This window comes from Lethenteron reissneri, chromosome 7, assembly GCF_015708825.2.
Source record: "Lethenteron reissneri isolate LAM-NWPU_2019-01 chromosome 7, ASM1570882v1, whole genome shotgun sequence".
Classification (NCBI taxonomy): domain Eukaryota; kingdom Metazoa; phylum Chordata; class Hyperoartia; order Petromyzontiformes; family Petromyzontidae; genus Lethenteron; species Lethenteron reissneri.
In genome coordinates, this window is record NC_083785.1 from 4,187,714 (window position 1) to 4,207,577 (window position 19,864).

A 19,864-nucleotide genomic window follows, 5' to 3' on the forward strand; every position below is an offset into this window, starting at 1 on the left:
GTGTGTGTGTGTCTGTCCCTGTGTGTGTCTGTCCCTGTGTGTGTCCCTGTGTGTGTGTCTGTCTGTTCCTGTGTGTGTCCCTGTGTGTGTATCTGTCCCTGTGTGTGTGTGTGTGTGTCTGTCCCTGTGTGTGTCTGTCCCTGTGTGTGTGTGTCCCTGTGTGTGTGTCTGTCCCTGTGTGTGTCTGTCCCTGTGTGTGTGTGTCCCTGTGTGTGTGTCTGTCCCTGTGTGTGTCTGTCGCTGTGTGTGTGTCTGTCCCTGTGTGTCTGCCCCTGTGTGTGTGTCTGTGCTGTGTGTGTCTGTCTGTCCCTGTGTGTGTGTCTGTGTGTGTCTGTCCCTGTGTGTGTGTGTCTGTCCCTGTGTGTGTCTGTCCCTGTGTGTGTCTATCCCTGTGTGTGTGGGGAGCGGTGGAGTAGTGGTTAGCGCGCTGCGCTACGAAGCTGGCGACCAGGGTTCGATTCCCGCTCACGGCCACCACCGGTGGTGACGATTATTATAACCGGTCCTGGGCCTCCCCTGGGTCTACTCAGCCTCAAATGAGTACCTGGTGCGGTGTGTAAACGTCGCCACGAGGGAGACAAAGACGGCTGAGCATGGTGCTGGCCACCCACCCCCTCGTGTGCCGTGCCGGCATTCATAGGTGCTCGCTAACAGCACTTGCCCCTACAGTCTGTTAAGGCTACACGGGGGATCTTTGTCTTTGCCCATGCCGTCTCCTGCGTGGTGGAGACTTTGGCTCAGTCAGCTGTCAAGAATCTCTCACTGCCTGTGTACGTGTGTCTCATACTCTGTATAGAGTGTGTGTGTGTGTGTTTTATATATAGCCATACCACCTATAAAGAGATATCCATAAGATTGCACATCAACTATATATGCACACACGAGGTGTATACTCACGGTTGCTGCATTGCACACCTCATACCTCTAAAGCCCTATTCAGTACGTCACAATGTGCGTTAAGTCTATTTGATCGATGCAGCATAGGACACGCACCTGTGAAAATAAAAATGCTTTTCGCGTAAAATCGACTGCAATGCACCGTCATGTGCTATTTGGTCAACGAATCAAAGACACGTTGCATGATATGAGTAACATTCGTGCACTGCAACACACATATACCGCATGCATATAGCGTTGCAATCGATTGCACTGTATACGACAATCTGTTGTGTAACGCGCACGCTCTACCATACAGAAAACGCACGAGGCTAAATCTACGAGGGCACGTGATGTCGTTATAATTGACATCATTTCTAGATATCCCACTCCTCCTGTAGGACCCGCGCCTCTGCGACGGTTCAATGCAAGCGTGAAGCATCGCAATGTTGACTGCCCCCCCACCACCACCACCACCCCACCATTCATTTGTATTCCGAGAGACGAAATGTGCGCGCGTGTGCTCGCTCGCTCATGAATATGCTTCCAATAAGAGAGAGCATAAGGGGCCAGCCAATGCCTGCTTCGGCATGGCCTAACTGCAACCATTTTCTCAATGGATCTCACCATTTTGGCTGATTGTGCCTGTGGGGTGGAGGTGGTAGTGGTGGGGAGGTTGTGTTGTGGGGTGGCAGGGGATGGGAGATGGTGGTGGTTGTGGTTGTTGGGGGAGGGAGGGAAGGCGAGAGACAGAGAGAAGGGTTTAGAATCCGTCATACAAAGCCCCCTTTTTGGGGGGGTTGTGTTAAGGGGAAATTGAAAGTGATGGGTTGCAGCAGTTTGGTTAGCTTTATTTATGACTGAGTAATAATTAGCTCATTTCATTTTGAAACCAGCCCTGAATTTAAATAAGCGTTACAATAATGTGCGCCATTCGTAAACACAAAGCGAAAACAAAATACCAATAGAATAATTTTTTTGATAGCGAAAAAAAATCAATCCTAAGTAATTACCAGTGTGGTGAAGTATTATGAAATCCCCCCCCCCCCCCGAAATGTTAATATTTTGTAAATTATTATGAATTCGTCGAGTATTATGATATACCTTTGAATAAAACAGTTGGGATAGTTTAAGGAAATCCAGTTGTAGCTTAGTGTGGAATGTATATGCGTGTTTAATTGAACTTGGATTATCTGTTCATTGTTCACTGGGTAAGGGTTTCTTTGCAACTTGGTACTTAATAATGTTAAAGCTGATGTCAACTTTGTTATTGTATTTTACATGTCTTGAAGCTGTTTTCCATTGAGGTGTGGGCCTATGGATAGGGGGTGATAACCCTGATCTGTGTGGTTACCCACGGATAGATGTGGATATTAAGATGAATTTGCCACCAGCTTATGGATTACCCCTCTTATCTGTGGGAAGACATATATAATAGGATCATTTCACTGTTACTGGGGGAGACCACTTCTGGGCATCTCATCTTATCCTTGGATAAATACAGATAATCACAAGCATCATTGTCCAACAACAGTTTGCATTGCACAGATTCTGGGTGTGGATAATCAGAATAATTGATTACAATCAGCTCAGGCAACTGTTATGCCAAATCGTTGCTCACAATGTTATTTCAGAGCTGATTTTGTCGATTAATCGACTAAAAAATGTATTACAATCGACTGCTTCTGTTGTGGCCTATTGCTCGAGCCCCTTTAAAAATGGTAGCTGCCTGCCTATCCATGCTTGGCACAACGCAGCTGCTGATGACGATGATGTCACCAAGCCCTGCCCATTACCTCCCGTCCAACGGCACATGTGGGAAGAGAATTGGGAAGAAAAAATTTATACCCCAGGACTATTTTCGCATCATCCAATCAGTTGGTTAATCGAAAAGGTAATCAGTTGACTAATCAGTGACTGGAATAATCGCAGAGTAATATATTTACAATTTACAAGGCAATTCTTATGGAGCGGATGATGAATTGTTTAGATGTTTTAACTTGTACAACCCAAGCTATAAATATATATAAATATATACAAAATTACGATTCGCAATTTGGCAAGCTGGCCTCTGAATAAATCGACATGAATGTGATAATTCTAGGGATGGCTGTATTAATGTAAAACACTATTTTCTGTTACCAGCGTGGCAGAGAGTTTAGTACATTACACTCCGATCCAGAACCTGGTTATCGTTGACCCGACTGTAAACAGGTTCTGTTTAACCTTGCAGGCTAACTGAAAGGTGGTGACACTTGGCACAGGTTCACGGTTCTAACAAGGTCACCACTCTGGTTAATACTGCAGGCAAGTTAATACTGCAGGCGTATTCGCCAAAAAGATGCATGCCGTCTGCATCACAGTGGACGTTAAATGTCCCGTGACATTATTAAAAAGCAATACCTCCAAACGACCTATTTACCAAATTGAGTAAAGCCAGACAACAATATCACCACCTTTTGGCAGATTATGTAAAACGCAAATACCAATTGCACGAAACACAATTAATGTCAACTTTCCGCTTCAAGCCACTGTCACTTGCCACCCACTCGGAAACAACGAAGCAGCCAATTGCAATGCCTGTTGCTGCATCCTTCGGGATTCCGTGATGATTATTGGTTGCATGGATGTAGAGGGCTGAGGCATAACAGCTGATATGCAGTCATGTGAGAATAAGCGATGTGGTGGGGAGGGGGGGGGGGCTACATTTGGCAATTGTATTAGAGCTATGCATAGTATCGATTGGGCAAACTAATATAGGGCATTTGTTGAGGCTGAGATAGATTGGTAGAGTCACTGCTTGAAAAATGCATTTGAAGAAAAGAAAAAAACATTCTCTCCTCCCATCTTTGTTTTGGGCCTGTCCTATTTAAATTTCTAAGTATGCCCAATTCAGGCTGGGATCTACCAAGCGTGGAGCTATCGTGCCATGTAGGTTAATGCTGTAATGTAAGCTTCCATTGTGGCACTGTTAGGGCATTTGACTCATAATCAGTGGGGTCGCGATTTCAAATGATGGCGAGGGTTCACTCACTCCATTTTCCACCGCACTTACCCCCAGGTGGATAAAATCAGTACCACTTGGTGGGAAGTCAGCAATGGTTGTTCCGCTGTGGGAATGTGGGATTTCTACCTCTGGCTCAGGGCTTGTTTGAGCAGGCAGGCACTTTTAAGTTTTTAATTTTGACTGATTTAACAAAAAAATATCGTGCGTATATTACACAAATCGAATCAACTGAGGCAGGAGCCAAAGCTCAAAAGTCTTGCATGGATGAGAGTCTGATCGGGTGAGAGTCTGATTGGGTGAGAGTCTGGACGGGGGAGGGCCTGATCGTGTGAGAGTCTTGATCGGATGAGAGTCTGGATGGATGAAAGCCTGGACTGGTGAGAGTCTGATCGGGTGAGAAACTGATTGGGTGAGAATCTGATCGGGTGAGAGCCAGGACAGGGTGAGAGCCAGGATAGGGTGAGGGCCTTGAGCTGCTGCTGTTTTAAGTTGGATGGTGCTTGGGCGCTGCTACTGCTGCGTGTGTGCAGTCGTAAAAAGTTCCAGATGGCTACCAGTGCAGCTAGTTCTGGTTTGGATGAGCAGGTTATTGGACTTACATACTCTGTAGGATGCGGCGGTCTTGCCCATGGTCAGTGGGTTAAGACAGAGCTCGGTGACACAGCATAGCAATTGTACTGATGGTATCCTTGATTTGAGAGGGGAGCTCGTGCATCGTTTATAGCGAAGCCATATACACGAATCAATTATGGCCAGAAACTTGAAATTCGGGTTAGAGCTGGGCTGTCCGATTATTGGTTAAATTACTCGACTATTTGGGAAAAAAGCGTGACGATTTATGGGGAAGTGATGGGCGGGGCTTATCGATATCAGCATCACCATCAGCTGCGTTGCACTGGGTGTGGCTTGCAGGGGGTTTCCTGCCTTCGATAGACAGGATGTGGGGGCAGCCTTCATTTTGAAGAGGGCCCGAGTAATTGAGCACAAAAAAGTCGACTAATCATCCCGCTGTGTGTGTGTGTGTATCCCACACACACACCAGCAGTAATTAAGGGGCATCTATCGTCGGGAGTACAGCAATTTGGCTATTAATATGTCTAAGGAGCTTTAGAGCATTGTCTTCTTGTATCCATGGCTTTCTCTGTGCCTTGCCACTCAAAATAGCCCACTGGAAATGGACACTCCAAAGAAGTAATCTTGAGACTCGGCAAAGATTTCCATGAGTAAACTCGTGCAGAATATTATTATTTATGATTACTCATTGACTTATTTCACAATCAGTTCTGTGTTTGTAACCTCAAAGAGAATTCTACAACAATGAGCACCTTTGATTTCAACGCATCAAAGTGGTGGACCTGCCTACTGCTCGATACTAGCATTAATCATTCAAAGACCAGTGCAGTATATGACACCATTGGGCAATGCCAACTTGCACATTGGACTTCCTTCATAATGTGCACTCGTGTTAATAACAATCGTCACTTGCAGCTCTTTGTAAGTCCACGAATGGATCACGACGTCCACAAGCTGTGTAGGTCATGGGAGGTCACTGACCATACTTCACCACCCAGGTCAGTGTAAGTTTATGAGAAAATGTTTTGCACAAAGGAAATGAACCAGTGGTGGCGTGGGTTAGCCAGAACCAGTTCAGATATCACTCAGCACTGATTTTGGCCGTGGCTGGGAGATACAAACTCAGGCCGACAGGTTTTATAGTGCAGTGTGCTCACCGCTTTTTGCCACCAGTCCTCCGTACTTATGTGGCCACTTCATTATACCTCAATGCTGACCTGATTTAGATTTATCTCAGCCCATCTGTGGGTGGATAAAAGTGATACCATTTTGCGGGAGGGATGCTGCCCCGGTGTAATTGTTAGCACGCTGGATACTTGCAATCCATTGACTATTGTTGGTGAATTCCCCCTCTTTGTATGTGTTTGGGTGATTTGTTTACCTTTCTTGTACTTTGCACTCCTATCGTGTTTTTGTATTGTTTGTTGTTGTAACGTCCTTACCTGCCCCGAATGAACATTTGTGAAAAAGAGATTTACAGCTCATCGGATTTCTCCAAGAAAAATACATATTCTGATTTTGAGATACTGTATGCTTTGTTGTCATGTAACATTGCGTGTGCATTTGTGTGTTAATGTTGGCCTTTATTGTGCACGTTGTGGTGCGAGGGGCATCAGTGGTTAGCAGACGAGTTGTGACCTGGGTTTGATTTTCCAACCATGTATTGTATACGATCAGTGTTACAAGTCGTCTTTGGGCCCATCGTAGGCCTCCGTTAGGTTGACTCAACCTCAGCCGAGTATCAGGTGCAGTGTGTTAACATCAGTGGCCGAGTAGGGTGCTGCCCCTGTGTGTGTATGTACGCACGTGCATATGTGCCGCCTTGTGTCACTGGCAATGGTATAGCGATTAGCGCGCTGCGCTACGAACTCGGATACCCTGCACTTGTTCTGGACCTCCCCTAGGTCGACTTAGCCTCAAATGAGTACCTGGTGCGGTGTGTACATATCGCCACTGGGGAGACAAAGGCGCTAGGCCATTGTGCTGGCCACCCACCCCCTTGTGTGCCGTGCCGGACTTCATAGGTGCTCGCTAACAGCAGTTTCCCCTACAGTCTGTTAAGGTTACACAGGGGATCTTTTTCTTTTTTTGTCCGTGCTCATGTGCGTGTCATTATCCCCTTGTACTGTATTAGACAAGTCTATGACCAGATCGCCCCAAAAAAGCACCAAATAATTTCAGGCATGAGCCTGGTTAGTGCTTGCATGGGTCACCACCATGCACAAACAGGTTGTCATAGGACTTTGGGGCGATGTGGTGGGCAGCAGAGGAATGGTGCCGCAAAGTCCATTGTTCTGCTGTACTTCTATGATCCCACATCTATGCTCTCCACCTTCACCAACCCGCTCTGACCAGTGTGGTGAAGTATGATCGAATCACCCCCCCCCCCCATGACCCGCACGGCATCCAGTGCTGGATTGACACAACGTCTGTGCATGGACATCACACACCTTGCCTGTAATGTGCGTGCGCTCTTATGCCTTTGCAATGTACGTGCTTTGTATTAATGCCCACGCTTGTATGTGCGTTTGCGTGTGTGGTTGTGTGCAGGGTTCAGCAGATTCTTACAACAGCCGGCCATCCGATTCTGACAACTCCCTGGAAGAGGAGCGAGAACACCTGAAACGCGAGGCCGAGAAGCAGGCGCTAGCCCAGCTCGAGAAGGCCAAGGTCAGACCCTGATTGAGGCCATCGGGCCTCGTTGCTCTGCCCACCGCTAATCTGGCACTGTGTATGTATGTATGTTCAACTTCTTTTGCACCGTACATAGCCGACCGTGCTAATTGGAGGTGCCGGGTGGAAGGACAACGAACTGTGAAGGCGAGGGTTGGTGGGTCACTTTGTCCCCTGCCCGTGGGTGTTGTGGTCAGCAAGTGGATTCATTTCCCTGCCCGTTTTTCTTCTGTACAAGGATTGAGTGCCACCCCCCCCCCCTTCCCCCGCAACATCCCCCTTGCATACTCTTTGGTTCTTTCGGTAAAGTCACGTAGGTATAAAACAAAATAAAATAAATTACGACGTTTCGATCGCAACACAAGCGGTCGTCCTCAGGCTGATATGTGGGTTTTCATCGCTTTCCAAATGCACGCATAGGCACTCATTAATGCGGTTGCCCAACCATCCCGATGGAGGACAACAGAACTTGGGAAATGTTGCCATCGGTTCTGGCTGCTTCACCGATTGTCTGTGATCTCCTGTACCTCCGAATCATTCTGCACCTTTGAAAATAACTGCCCGTTACAAAGGTTAAATTAAATGACACGTATACACCTCGTTTAAATTTGGTGTGTTCATTGTTTATCCCACAATCATGTATTCGAGTTGTGCTGTGGCGTTGTGTTATGCGATGATAAATACATTTGGAAACTCACTGAGCGGCAAGCCTAGCGGTATTCTCAAAATCCTTCAAGTGGCCTTTTTATCCTTTACATAGTAGGGGCAGCACTTTCCCAAACACTCTGCAGTGAGACTATTTGTCACATCACAGACAAATGGATAGTATTAATTGTCAGAGCTGGAATTTAAGCAAATCAAGTGCTAAATCAATGTCAACTCACAACACTTGATAAACTTTGTTTGGAATCACCGGCAGCTGTACAAATTCGAGCCCACCATCCCAGGCATTGCGGACTCAGCACTCTGACTTCTCAGCCACCCACCACCTCAACCTATTTCGACCTCACTGGAAAGTTCCAACAAAAGGTCAAAAATATTTCTTGCTCAAATGAGCGTGGATGGCCGGTTGCTCATCTCCGAGATTACAGCCCTGAGCCGGCGGTGGAAAATCCACATTCCTTACGACAGGGGCGAGTCCATCCATTCGACACCCGCCGTTGACTTCCTCTACAAAGCGGTGCCCGTGTCATCAACTGAGGAGGCATGATGGCATGATGGGTCAAACCCCGGCAAGGATTTTGATCTTGCAGCCTTCCAATTGTGAGCCACTTGCTCTTCTGCTGAGCCACCTGGCCGGATGGAAAGACAATTTGCCGTCTGTATTTCGTGGAACTATGGTGGGGCACAGTTTCTGTGCTATTTGACACCAACTTGGCCATTTCCCATTGAAAATTCCCACGTAAATAAAGCACCTTGCAGCCAAAATCAATATGCAGTTGATTATGGGTACAATACCACCTTATACAGTAAAACATTTAATTGCGAGCAACTTGGTCTGCGAGTGTTTTGCAAGACGAGCACAATTTTTAAATAAATATTAATTTGATAAACGAGCGAGGTCTTGAAATACGAGTAGCATGTGTATACGCTTTGTCTGCCGAGCGTCACGTGATCACAACTGATATACGAGTGCTTTGATATACGAGTGCTTTGGATTACAAACACGTTTCCGGAACGAATTATGCTCGCAATCCAAGGTTTTCTGTACACAGTTCTAAAACAAGCAACACATGGCGACACTGCACTGTTGAGGGGGGGAGGCAAGGGTAACTTGTGATACATTCAGACGTTGGATATAAGCACACCTGGCTTTGCTCCCAAGGGTTGCGAATATTTCAAGCATGTCTTTAAAAAATAGTTCAGGCATCTGATATTTTCTGTGTGATCCACCAATCACCCTGCCAAAGTATTCAATTTCTTACTTTGCCTCACAATCAGAAAGTTGGGTCTTTGATCTGCAGTCATTGCTCGAATCAGTCAACCATTATTTATTGTTATTACGGTTGTTTACCCAGGGAAGCCTCGCTGAGTTTCGAGACTCTTGTTCAGGAGAGTCGTGCCAGGTGTTGAAGTAGGGGGTCATGTTGCGACGTGTAATCCAAGTTGAGTGGGTAATATTTCAACATTGGGATGTGTTTGGCAATACCAGTTTCATTGAATGGTCTTTTTTGTCCTGAGGACGATCACTTGAGGACGATCGCTTGTGTGGCAATCGAAACGTCATGATCTATTATTATTTTTATACGTCACTTTACCAAAAGAAACAAACAGTATGGATTCCTGCAGTCACGAAAACTTCACATCATCATGTTCTCGTTATACTGGTGGAAGCGCTTGCCTTCCTCCTCCGAGTACACTCCCATGTTCTCCTTGAATTTATCAAGATGAGCATCAAGGATATGGACTTTGAGGGACATCCTACAGCCCATCGTGCCGTAGTTCTTCACCAGAGTCTCAACCAGCGCCACATAGTTTTCAACCTTGTGATTGCCCAGGAAGCCACGAACCACTGTGACAAAGCTGTCCCAAGCCACTTTTTCCTTACTAGTGAGCTTCTTGGGGAATTCATTGCACTCCAGGATCTTCTTTATCTGTGATCCGGCAAAAACGCCGGCTTTGACCTTTGCCTCAGACAGCTTAGGGAAGAAGTCTTGAAGGCACTTGAAGTCTGCCGACTCCTTATCTTCAGCTCCGACAAATTGTTCATGAGGCCCAATTGTATGTACAGTGGTGGCATCAGCACCTTCTGGGGGTCCACCAGTAGCTCCCACTTGACGTTGTTCGTCCCCACAGAAAACTCGGTCTACTGTGGCCAGTCCCGCCTGTGGTAGTGCGCTTTGGTGTCCCTGCTGTCCCAAAGGCAAAGATAGCAGGGAAACTTGGTAAAACCGCCTTGGAGACCCATCAGAAATGCCACCATTTTGAAGTCTCCAATGACCTCCCAACCGTACTCATCATACTTCAAGGCGTCCAGCAAGGTCTTGATGTTGTTGTAATCCTCTTTGAGGTGCACCGATTGAGCCAGAGGAAGAGACGGGTACTTGTTACCATTATGGAGCAGCACGGCTTTGAGGCTCCTGGATCAGCTGTCAATGAAGAGGCGCCACTCATTCTGGTTACAGGTGATTCTGATTGCCTCGAACAGACTGGTCACATTGTGGCAGAAGTAGAGCCCATCTTGACGGGTGAAGAAGCTGTAAAAAGATTGGTGATGCTTCCTCTGATCTGCGACTTGCACACTTTCATCCAACAAGTTCCACTACTTGAGCCTAGATGTCAAAAGCTCGGCATTGGACTTGGTGAGACCAAGATATCTGATCAAGTCGTTGAGGTCTTTTTGGTTGGGGTAGTATGGGTTTCTGTCCTCAACTACACCTCTGAAATTGTCATCTGGATATACAACGTCTTCCTCGCTCTCTGACTTACTGCTCTCTTCTAAAGACGGCTGCTCTCTCTCCGGAGGAGTGGGTATGGGGAGCTCATGGCAGTGTGGCACCGGGGCGATGGATGAAGGGCGGTCCGGATACATGATAGCAGGTGCATTCCTGCCCAGTCCGACGTTTGGAAGGGTCGACCATGCAGAAGTAGCAGTTGCTTGAGTGGTCAGTAGATTCCCGCCAAATTCTTGGGAAAGCGAACTTCATGGCTCTTTTCCCCCCCCTGTAACATTCTACAAAAATACATTTATTTCACCAATGACTAATGTGTAAGAGATTCTCACAACATTTTTCATGTATGATATATTTTTCCAAAAACATTGAAAATTGTAAAACATTTAAAAATTGAAAACTCTTACAATTTTTTTTATTTTAACAAATTTTATAACTTAAAATTCCGAGCAACAATTGTCCATCTTACCTTCCAGAGTTTTTTTGCATTGCTCGCAAGTGAAATGAGGTGCCCAGGGTTTGTCTTGATCCCCGACAGGCATGCCGAAATATGCCTTATAGGCCTCACACATCTTAGCAGATGCTTCCACAGAGTATTTTTTTCGCTCTTGTCTTATAAATTGGCTGCAGACATAGCAAAATGCGTCTACCGGATGCTTGCAGCCTCTTGATGCCATCTCAGAAAAATGCAGATATGTATCCACTTAGGCAGCTGAAAATAAACTGAACTGGTGGGCTTTAGGTCCCTTGTATTTATACTGCTATTTATATTACTGGAAAGTTCTAAAATGTTCTAGAAGTTATTCCAAGTTTAATCAGCACTGAATCTATCTGGAATGTTCTGGAAAATTGGTAAATTTCAAAATAGCAATGTCCTGGTCACAAAAGCAAAGTTAGTGGGGAATAATAACCATTGTTCTGTGCTTTTGAGGCATAAGCAATTAGGAAATAACACTTACTACCCAGGAACAAATTTTTTTTAAAAAATTGTTACACAATGATATAATTAACTGGCACCTACCACAGATGCATGGCATTTCTTCCTCTAGCTCAAGGCTACCGATGGAAATGAATGCCACCCCATGCTTGCTCGAGCAGGGAGACACTTTGACCTTAAATACAGTATGGGAAATGGGGCAGCTTTTTGTTTTAAATTTAAACAAAGCAAAACGTCAGGCGTTCTCAACCAGGGCTCTTCCTACATCTGCTCCTGCGAGTCCAATTACAATGCCGAGCGAACAGCTTTCAGAGCCATTAAGTGAACAATGCAGACACGGCCTTAAGAGCTATTGATTGGCTTCCTTAACGTCAGCATGTGTTTGTGCAAGGCAATTGAAAAGTAGAAAACTGTGTTCACGGGACACACCGGTAGCATTGGTGAGAATGACTGCAGTTCCAGCTATTATTACTTTGTTATGATGATCGTGGTGGCTTGGGGAGGCCTTCATTTAGCGGTGGATCGACTACAGCCGATGACGTTATTATTGCCGTTAATAGGCCACGTGCTTGGATGGGTGACCACCGTGCATGCAGCAGGTGTTGTGGGCATTGTGGGCAGTAGAGGGCAGTGCCTCAAAATCCATCAAGCATTAGTCTGCACTCGCTCCACTCAGTTTCACCCACCCGCACTGGCCATCGTGGTGAGAAATAGTCAAAGATTTCTCAAGGCCCCCAAGGCATTTGGAGGCCATCATTCAGCAGTGGATTGACATAAAATGGGCTGTGCATGTACACTCTATATCGTTGCCCACTCTATATTCCTTGGCTGCTGCTGTCCTCGCATCAACCCGAGCCACCCACACGATAATTTCTCCACTGCAGTTGCGCTTGTAACGTTATTTTAAACTGAACACCCAGAAGTAATCTGAAAATTCAGTAAACCGGTCCTTCGCAAGTTGTAATCCGATCACCAGAAATAATACGGGGGTTACTAGATGCCTTCCTTGGCTATTCGATGCCAATATTTGCAATCGCTTTGTAACGCGTTACTTGCCAGCAGCGACATATATGTTTTTGTAGTCCAGAGGCCTTCTCGCCTGTCAGGCCAGAGCCATGCCCGTCTGCCCGTCCCTTCTCCATGTCGTCTGCCTGCTGAGATTTTTTATTTGCCGCCGCCGTTTTATCCCCGAGTGCTTGAAATCCTTTCCGGTTTTTTCGAAAGGGGGGTGGGTAGAAAAAAACTCCGTGGAGAAAATGTTTTTTTTGGGGGGGGGGGGGGGGGTTTCACGGTGCTGTGTGTTGCCTAAATAATACTGAATAATTGAGGCGCGCGTTAATAATGGATGGGCAGTTAATGCTCGCACTGCATCTGTGTGAGGTGGGACCCTTTGTGTGTGGCCCACCCTCCACGGCTCGCACCCGCCCTGCTCAATTTTTTTGCGAATGGATGGACAGTGTTGAATTGTATATCCAGACAAAATATGTAGATAAATGGATATATTAATATGGAGATAATCACAACGATAATGTTTTTTTTTATTCATAAAAGCGCCCTTCCTATATGTCGGCGGAGTCTCGGGGAGCTTTACATCTTCATCTCATCTCAGCACATTTGAAAGGGCACCCACAGTGGCAGCTGTCACTGTGGGGGGCGAAAGGTGACTCAGCACCTGGCCTGCAGTCGGGCTTAGTCTGCTCGTAGGGGCCAATGATTGCTATGTGTAATCCCAATAGATGGGAGGGAAAATTGTATACGTGTACCGTTACACTATGGCAGGATTCCTGCTGTTATATGGCAACATTGCTGCCGTGGTGTAATGGTTAGCGCACTGGACTTGCAATCCAGAGGTCTGCCGGTTTCATTCGATGTGCCGACGTGCCAGTCGAAGCAGTGCTACAAGTTTATTGAATCCCTCCTCCTCCGTAGCAGCACAAATAGGTTCACTACGAGTTAGTCGTTCGACAGGTTGCATGTGGTGGAGGGGTTGGGGGAGAATGTGGGTACTCCCATCTCTTCCAAGATATCTGGCCAGTGTGGAAGAGTGGGCCAACATTCCCTCTACAGGTAGGCCTCTAAAGCTTAATTTTGTGGAGCGCCTTCCACCAGCAGTGGCATGCGCAAGACATTTCAGGGCTGCACCTTTATGTTTTGTATGAATATCGTCAGACAGATAGATTTATGGATGTCTTCAAGAACGATAGGGCGAAAGATGGTACGGAGGGAGCGGTGGCAGAGTTGTTAGCGCACTATGCTACGAACCTGTTCATGGGTTCGATTTCATGCCTTGATTAACATCAATAGCGAGTGATATTTGCACTGGTCCTGGGCCTCCTTAACTATTCCGCATTGACCAGTGAGGTGAAGTATGGTCAAACAACCCCCGTGACTGACACAGAACGGGGAGGCTGCCATCCATCATTTGATTGTCAAACTGTAGTGCAAATAGATACCGTCGACAATGCGAAAGCAAGATTAATAGAAGTTCATTGTATATATGCGTGGGAGCTGGGGTTGCAGTGGTTAGCAACTCTTTGCTATGAACCTCACGGTGCGAGTTTGATTCTCTGCCATGCCTAACATCATTGGTGAGTCCTGGCCTGCCCCCTTAACCGGCTTTCACTGGCTAGCGTGGTGAAGTATGGTCAAACAATCCTCACAGTTAGTATGAGGAGGCCTTCAGCCAGCCGTGGATTGACAACAAGCTGGAAGTTAGATTGTAAATGGTATGTAGATACATGTTTGGTACACATACATATGCAAAATGAATATGAACACAGCTCCATACATTTCTACATACATGGCCCTTTTGTCAATCCACTGCTGGATAACAGCCTCCTCAAGTCACACACGAGCAATATACAGGCTCGACTTTGCTTACCTTCAGAGATCTAATGAAATCAAGCACATTTTGGGTTATTTTGGCCGTAGAAACATATAAACTATTGATAGGTAAATGCATAATAAGGTAACCAGACACTCATCTCCATTCCACATTCTCTATGGTGATTGTTGATGGTGTGTATTGAAGTGCTGCTGATGTAAAGAGGTACAGGGAGACAGACACAAGCAATTTGAAAGACGAATTATCCAGACACACTTTGCAGTAAGCACCTAAAAGAATTTTGAGAATCAGGGAGTCTTTCGTGAATTGTTAAAAAAAAAATACTCCTTCGGTTTTAATAATAAAACGTAATCATGCATTGAGACGTAAAAGGTGCAAAACAAAGCATAGGAGATAGACGCTTGGAATCACGATGTGCTACGGACAGCGGACCACATTGATTAGATGTGCAGGTTTTATGAGATCGCTCAATAGGTTAGGGAAAGTAAGCGGGCTTGGACATGGGACGTCGCTTGAAGAGATGATGGCTGACGGTCAAGAGTAATGGAGTGACGGCCAAGGATTGGAGCACGCCTGGGAGTGTGCACACCGAGGAGATGGAGGGATGAAAGCAGCTCACGTGCAACAGCCAGGAGGGCCGTTACATTGCAGGATCATAGGAGATGGCGGTGGCTTTGTAGGCCTTTGTCTAGCAGTGGATTTACCATGGCTGATGATGATGATGATATATTTAAATGTGTATATTAATGGCCAGACTGAAGCCCTCAAGCCTGTCATGCTTAAAACAAACTTAACATTGCTAATAGGGGTTTTCCCCTTTTTTCTGGCAACAAAACTGACACCTTTTGCAAGGAATCATGCTTACATTAACCACAATACTTGCAGTCAAATGCAAACATACACAAACAAACATTTGTTGCCAGAAAAAAGGGGAAAAACCCTATTAGTATATTTTGGTACTGGCAAAGGAGGTCCCATGAAATTTAACATAAAAAAGTGTCTCCAATGTGATGGTGCTAGGTAGACGCCACGGTAGTGAGATGCTACCGACCTCGCCTGGTATGCAGGAGGTCGTGGGTTTGGAGTTTGCATGTTCTATCCGTGGTCGGGTGTATTTTTCTCCGGGTGCTCCGAATTTACTTTCCACATTTAGAAACGTGCGTTTAGAGTATTTGGCTGCTATACATTTCCACATGATAAGCCACTTCGTTGTGCTACCATTTGTGATTGCCAGGTCGCTTATGAAAAAGTGCTATATAGCTCAGTGGGCCTCACATGGTAAAATTAAAAATAGTTTAGTTTAGGATTATTACATCAGAAATGTGAGAGGTGGTGATGATTTGGGGAGGCCTTCATCCAGCAGTGGATTGATCATGGCTGCTGCTGCTGCTGCTGCTGATGATGATGATGATAGAGGCTAGAGCAAGCATATGGACATGAAAATAAACAAACAATTCCTGCACTGTCATTGGGAAGCGTTGCACTGCGCAGTTATTTATTGCAAAACAAGTCCGGCGAATGGATTATTTTACTCCAGTACATTAATAGGTATTTGTTGCCAGGGAAGAATTCATCTTCAGGCAGCTCGGAATAAAATAAAGAATTGCTGCCTTGTTGTGCGGGAAGGTGGGTGAGCGTTCTTACGTCAAAGGCTAAATCGGTCCCAGCTGAGACTCGACACGAACCTTACGTCCATTCGTCTGGCTGAGTCACAGTGGAAAAAAGTCAAAAGCGTTTCCCTGCTCAAACGAGCATTGGGCTGCACTCATCCTCTGCTGGCACTCCTGAGCCAACGGTGGACATTTGACAGAGCCATGGTGTGGCAACAAGACACACTGTTGACGTGCCACGAAGTGGCGGCACTTATTGTTAACGAGCCCCTGGAAAGATAACACGATGGCACGTGTCGAACTCCTGGCCAGAATTTGAGACAGGTACCTTACGAATTGTCAGTCAAGAACTCTAACTGCCGTGCCACCCGGCCAGATGAAATGTAAAAACGGAACGACATTTTTGTTAATGTTAATTATAAAATATGATTACTTATACATTCAAAACATGTGTTTGTTTTACATACATCGTCTGTTTTTGAATATTATGAATACGCCATTGTCGAGTGGTTTGACCGCTGAGGCAAGTGTTTTTAGTGAACACTTATCACGATCACACAGTTGATGGCAAATTGGCTTCAGGTCAACTTGTGTTCTGGGTGGCACTCATCCCAATTAATGTCCCGGTTATGTGGTGGACATTCCACATTCCCATGGTGGAGATCCGTCATTCTGCATGACGACCACCATTCTCAAATGTATAATGCGCCATCGTGGTAGATTGAGGGGTATGAAATACAAACACATTCGCAGATGAGGGAAAAAACTCAACGCGTTGGTCAACAGCACGTACCATTAATGTGCTACGAAGAAGGGCCACTTCTCGAAATGTCACCAATTATACATTTTTCCTTTTAAGTCCACAGTCCTATTGACAAACATGTTGAGAGTCTTGTTATTTGTGCTTCTTGCACCACTGCCAACGCAGGGTCACCAAAGTAATATTTAAGTCCCATGTTGCTCGCGGTTGCGTTGTGTGGATCTCCGAAGTTTGTTTTTGTGTTGTACCACCTGTTGCTCGGCACAATGTGCGGACATGAAGGAGCTTCCAACACAGAACCGAATTTCAGCACGTGGGGTGACACGTGGGACATCGTGTGGAACAACACGCGATGTGACCCGAAAACGCATCGGAGAGCGATATTTAAGTCGATCAGCCAAAATAAGCTTTCTGATCCTGTGTTTTCCCAGCAGCATTTGTTTCATCAGGAAAACCTTGGACCTTTTTTTATTTTCTGAGATTCATCAACAGGGTACGGCCTTTTTAAATAATGCTGCAGGGCTTTCCCGGTGTTATAGGCAAGAACCATCCACAAACATTGGAGCTATTACAGTGCAGCGCAGAAAATCTTACAAAATGATTGCGCACTTTCTTGGTGGATTGTGGGTAAACAAGGCCCTTTTGGCTTATGGAGTTGAATGTTATTTTACTTTGGTGGTGTAATAGAGCCTTGTGTGTGTCTTGACAATTTGGTCTCACGTTATGTCAGTATCTATGGGACGCTTTTTTTTTATCACGTTCAGTCAGGTTGCTTTACAATAGCGGAACAAAATATATTTCAAGGGGCTTCAGAGCTGCGCTGCACAGAGCTAAGAGAGAGAAGCAGGTTATTATGTACTCTTCATCATCATCAGCAGCAGCCATGACCACTGTGGGTTTAAGACCTCCCCAAGCCATCGGCATCCCTCACAGTTCTGTGACGCGACAATGCACCCTGTGCGTGCGCGCGAACAGATTTCACAGCTCCATCTCCCCCACCGAGGGACTTGCTCCTGGGCTGTGACATGTTCCAGCGGCAGCGCATTGGCCACTTGTTGCAGATGTTCGCGGTTAGTTCAGCGGGCGTATTAACCATGACAGATATGCGCCGTCCGCTTCAAAGTGGACGGTAAAGATCCCGTGATGTAATTTACAACGAGAAGGCCATCGAGTGACAACGTCGTGGCCCACCTTTGCCAAATCTGAGCTATGGCCCACAAATTAGCGCATTGCTCAATTGGGATTGTACAAAGCAACATCGCTTCCTACTGGCAAACTACGCCCATCCGTGAAATAGGGCGCCATGGTGGCAAGATGTTAACTACCTCGCCTGGTATGCAGGAGGTCGTGTGTTTGATCCCGACCCTGACTCCTGTCAATTTGGAGTTTTCATGTTCTATCTGTGGTAGGGTGTACTTTTTCTCTGGGTCCTCCGGATTTACTCTCCAAATGTAGAAATGTGTGGTTCGCGAATTTGGCTGCTGTACATCGCCGCGCGATAAACCACTTCGTTGAGCTATCATTTGTGACCAGGTCACTCCTGAAAAAGAGCTGTACAGCTCAGTGGGCCTTACCTGGTAAAATAAAAAAAAATAACCCGTAAAAACACTATAAATCCTTTATATGCGTGGCGGCTAGAGTCCTCTCGTCCTCTGGCTTGAGATGGCTGCCACCTACGGGTCAGATGATTGTCTTCCACCATTAAGCAATTGGTAATTAAATATTTAAACATTTTTCCATAAAAAGTGTAAAATGTAGGAAAAAAAATTTTCACGAAAATTAATTGTCACGCCCAACGAGTCTGTGTGCAAAATGTCAGCTCGATTGGATCACGGGAAGTGGGTTAAAAAACGACCGAAAGATCTGCACGGTTGCAAGCAAGCACGCAAGCACGCAAGTAAGCAAGCAAGTGAACTTAATATAAAGGATTTAAATAGTTTAGTTTAGAAGCATAGCACCTTCACTCGTGGTAGCCCTGCGCTACAAGAATGGCGCCGATACCCATGAATGTTAAATTATTGTTGTAAATATATTTACGCCGTATATTCGCTGCGCGCGGTTGCACTTTATTTTGCTCAGTCGGTGTTAGCCCGCTGAGGTCGTGACGTTTTTTTTTCATTCTTGTTTTTCCATACTCCCGGAGCGTTCCCGTTCTGTTGTCATGTGCACTGATGCCCATCTTTATTGAGAGCGATACAGTACTGGCACGTACAAGAGAGAGATCGATTGATTGATTTTATTCCTATGAATATATTCCGTTGCAGTGAAATAGCGCGCGCACGCACGCACGCGTGTGTGTGTGTGTATGTCGAACTTGTTTCGCACTGTACGTAGCCAACCGTGCTAAACGGAGGTGTGTGTGTGTGCTTGCGTGCATGTGTGTGTGTCGTCCGTCGTGTGCTTCAGACGAAACCCGTGGCGTTTGCGGTCCGCACCAACGTTAGCTACAATGGCTTCAGCGACGAGGACGCCCCTGTGCACGGAACGGCGATTTCCTTCGACGGAAAGGACTTCCTCCACATCAAGGAGGTGAGTGGTGCTGCGGTGGCTCAACGGAAGACGCCACTTGGCACTATTTTGGATCATTGTAATAATAATAAATAATGATAATCATTATTACTTACAGTTCATTGTTAGTCACTCTTCCAACAGTTTTGGAAGACTTTGCAGTTTTTTCCTGGATTTTTCTGTTTGCGCATAGTCACTTTAAGATGTTTTCTGGTTCATGTTTTTGTTTTTTTGTTTGTTGCGGTTGCACCCGATTCAAGAGCCGAATGGCTCACAGGGCTATACCAAATAAATGAAACTGAAAAAAAAATGTCTGGTCAACGTAGAAAAGTAGACCACATACGCTCTGGAGTTTTGTCTAAGAGTGGCTCTTCCGCCAGCAATGGCGTGAGATAGCAATTGCAGGGCTGCACCTTTATCGTTTATCTTTTGCCATTGTCAATCCAGTGTAGCAGGAAGCTCTCTCCATGCTGTATCAGTGATGGGTTTTTTTTTCACCATACTTCATCGTGTTGGTCAGTGTGGATGGTTTGGGGTGGTGGTGATTGGGCGGGGAGGGGGGTTGGCAGCACCAGTTCAGATGTCGCTCGCCACTGATGTTAACCATGTCCAGGAATTGAACTCAGGTTGCCGGGTTCGAAGCCCGGTGCACTAACCACGTCTCCATTCCCACTTGGGCTAAT

The 19,864-nt window shown here is 45.9% G+C and overlaps 1 protein-coding gene and 1 long non-coding RNA gene across 5 annotated transcripts in view; one reads left to right on the top strand and one right to left on the bottom strand.

The window, feature by feature from the left end:
* The window catches only part of LOC133355996 (voltage-dependent L-type calcium channel subunit beta-4-like), a 179,262-nt gene that overhangs the window by 113,252 nt on the left and 46,146 nt on the right, over positions 1-19,864 (top strand). For all 4 annotated transcript variants that reach the window (XM_061573469.1, XM_061573478.1, XM_061573496.1 and 1 more), the window contains 2 exons: positions 7,007-7,126; positions 19,080-19,202. In XM_061573469.1, coding sequence (XP_061429453.1) covers positions 7,007-7,126; positions 19,080-19,202 — 243 coding nt within the window. The remainder of the gene's footprint in view (positions 1-7,006; positions 7,127-19,079; positions 19,203-19,864) is intronic.
* On the bottom strand, positions 9,101-11,208 carry LOC133356012 (uncharacterized). The gene is made up of 2 exons (XR_009756808.1): positions 10,991-11,208; positions 9,101-10,802 (listed from the first exon to the last, which is right to left on the bottom strand). It is a non-coding gene; the product is annotated as an uncharacterized LOC133356012 (long non-coding RNA).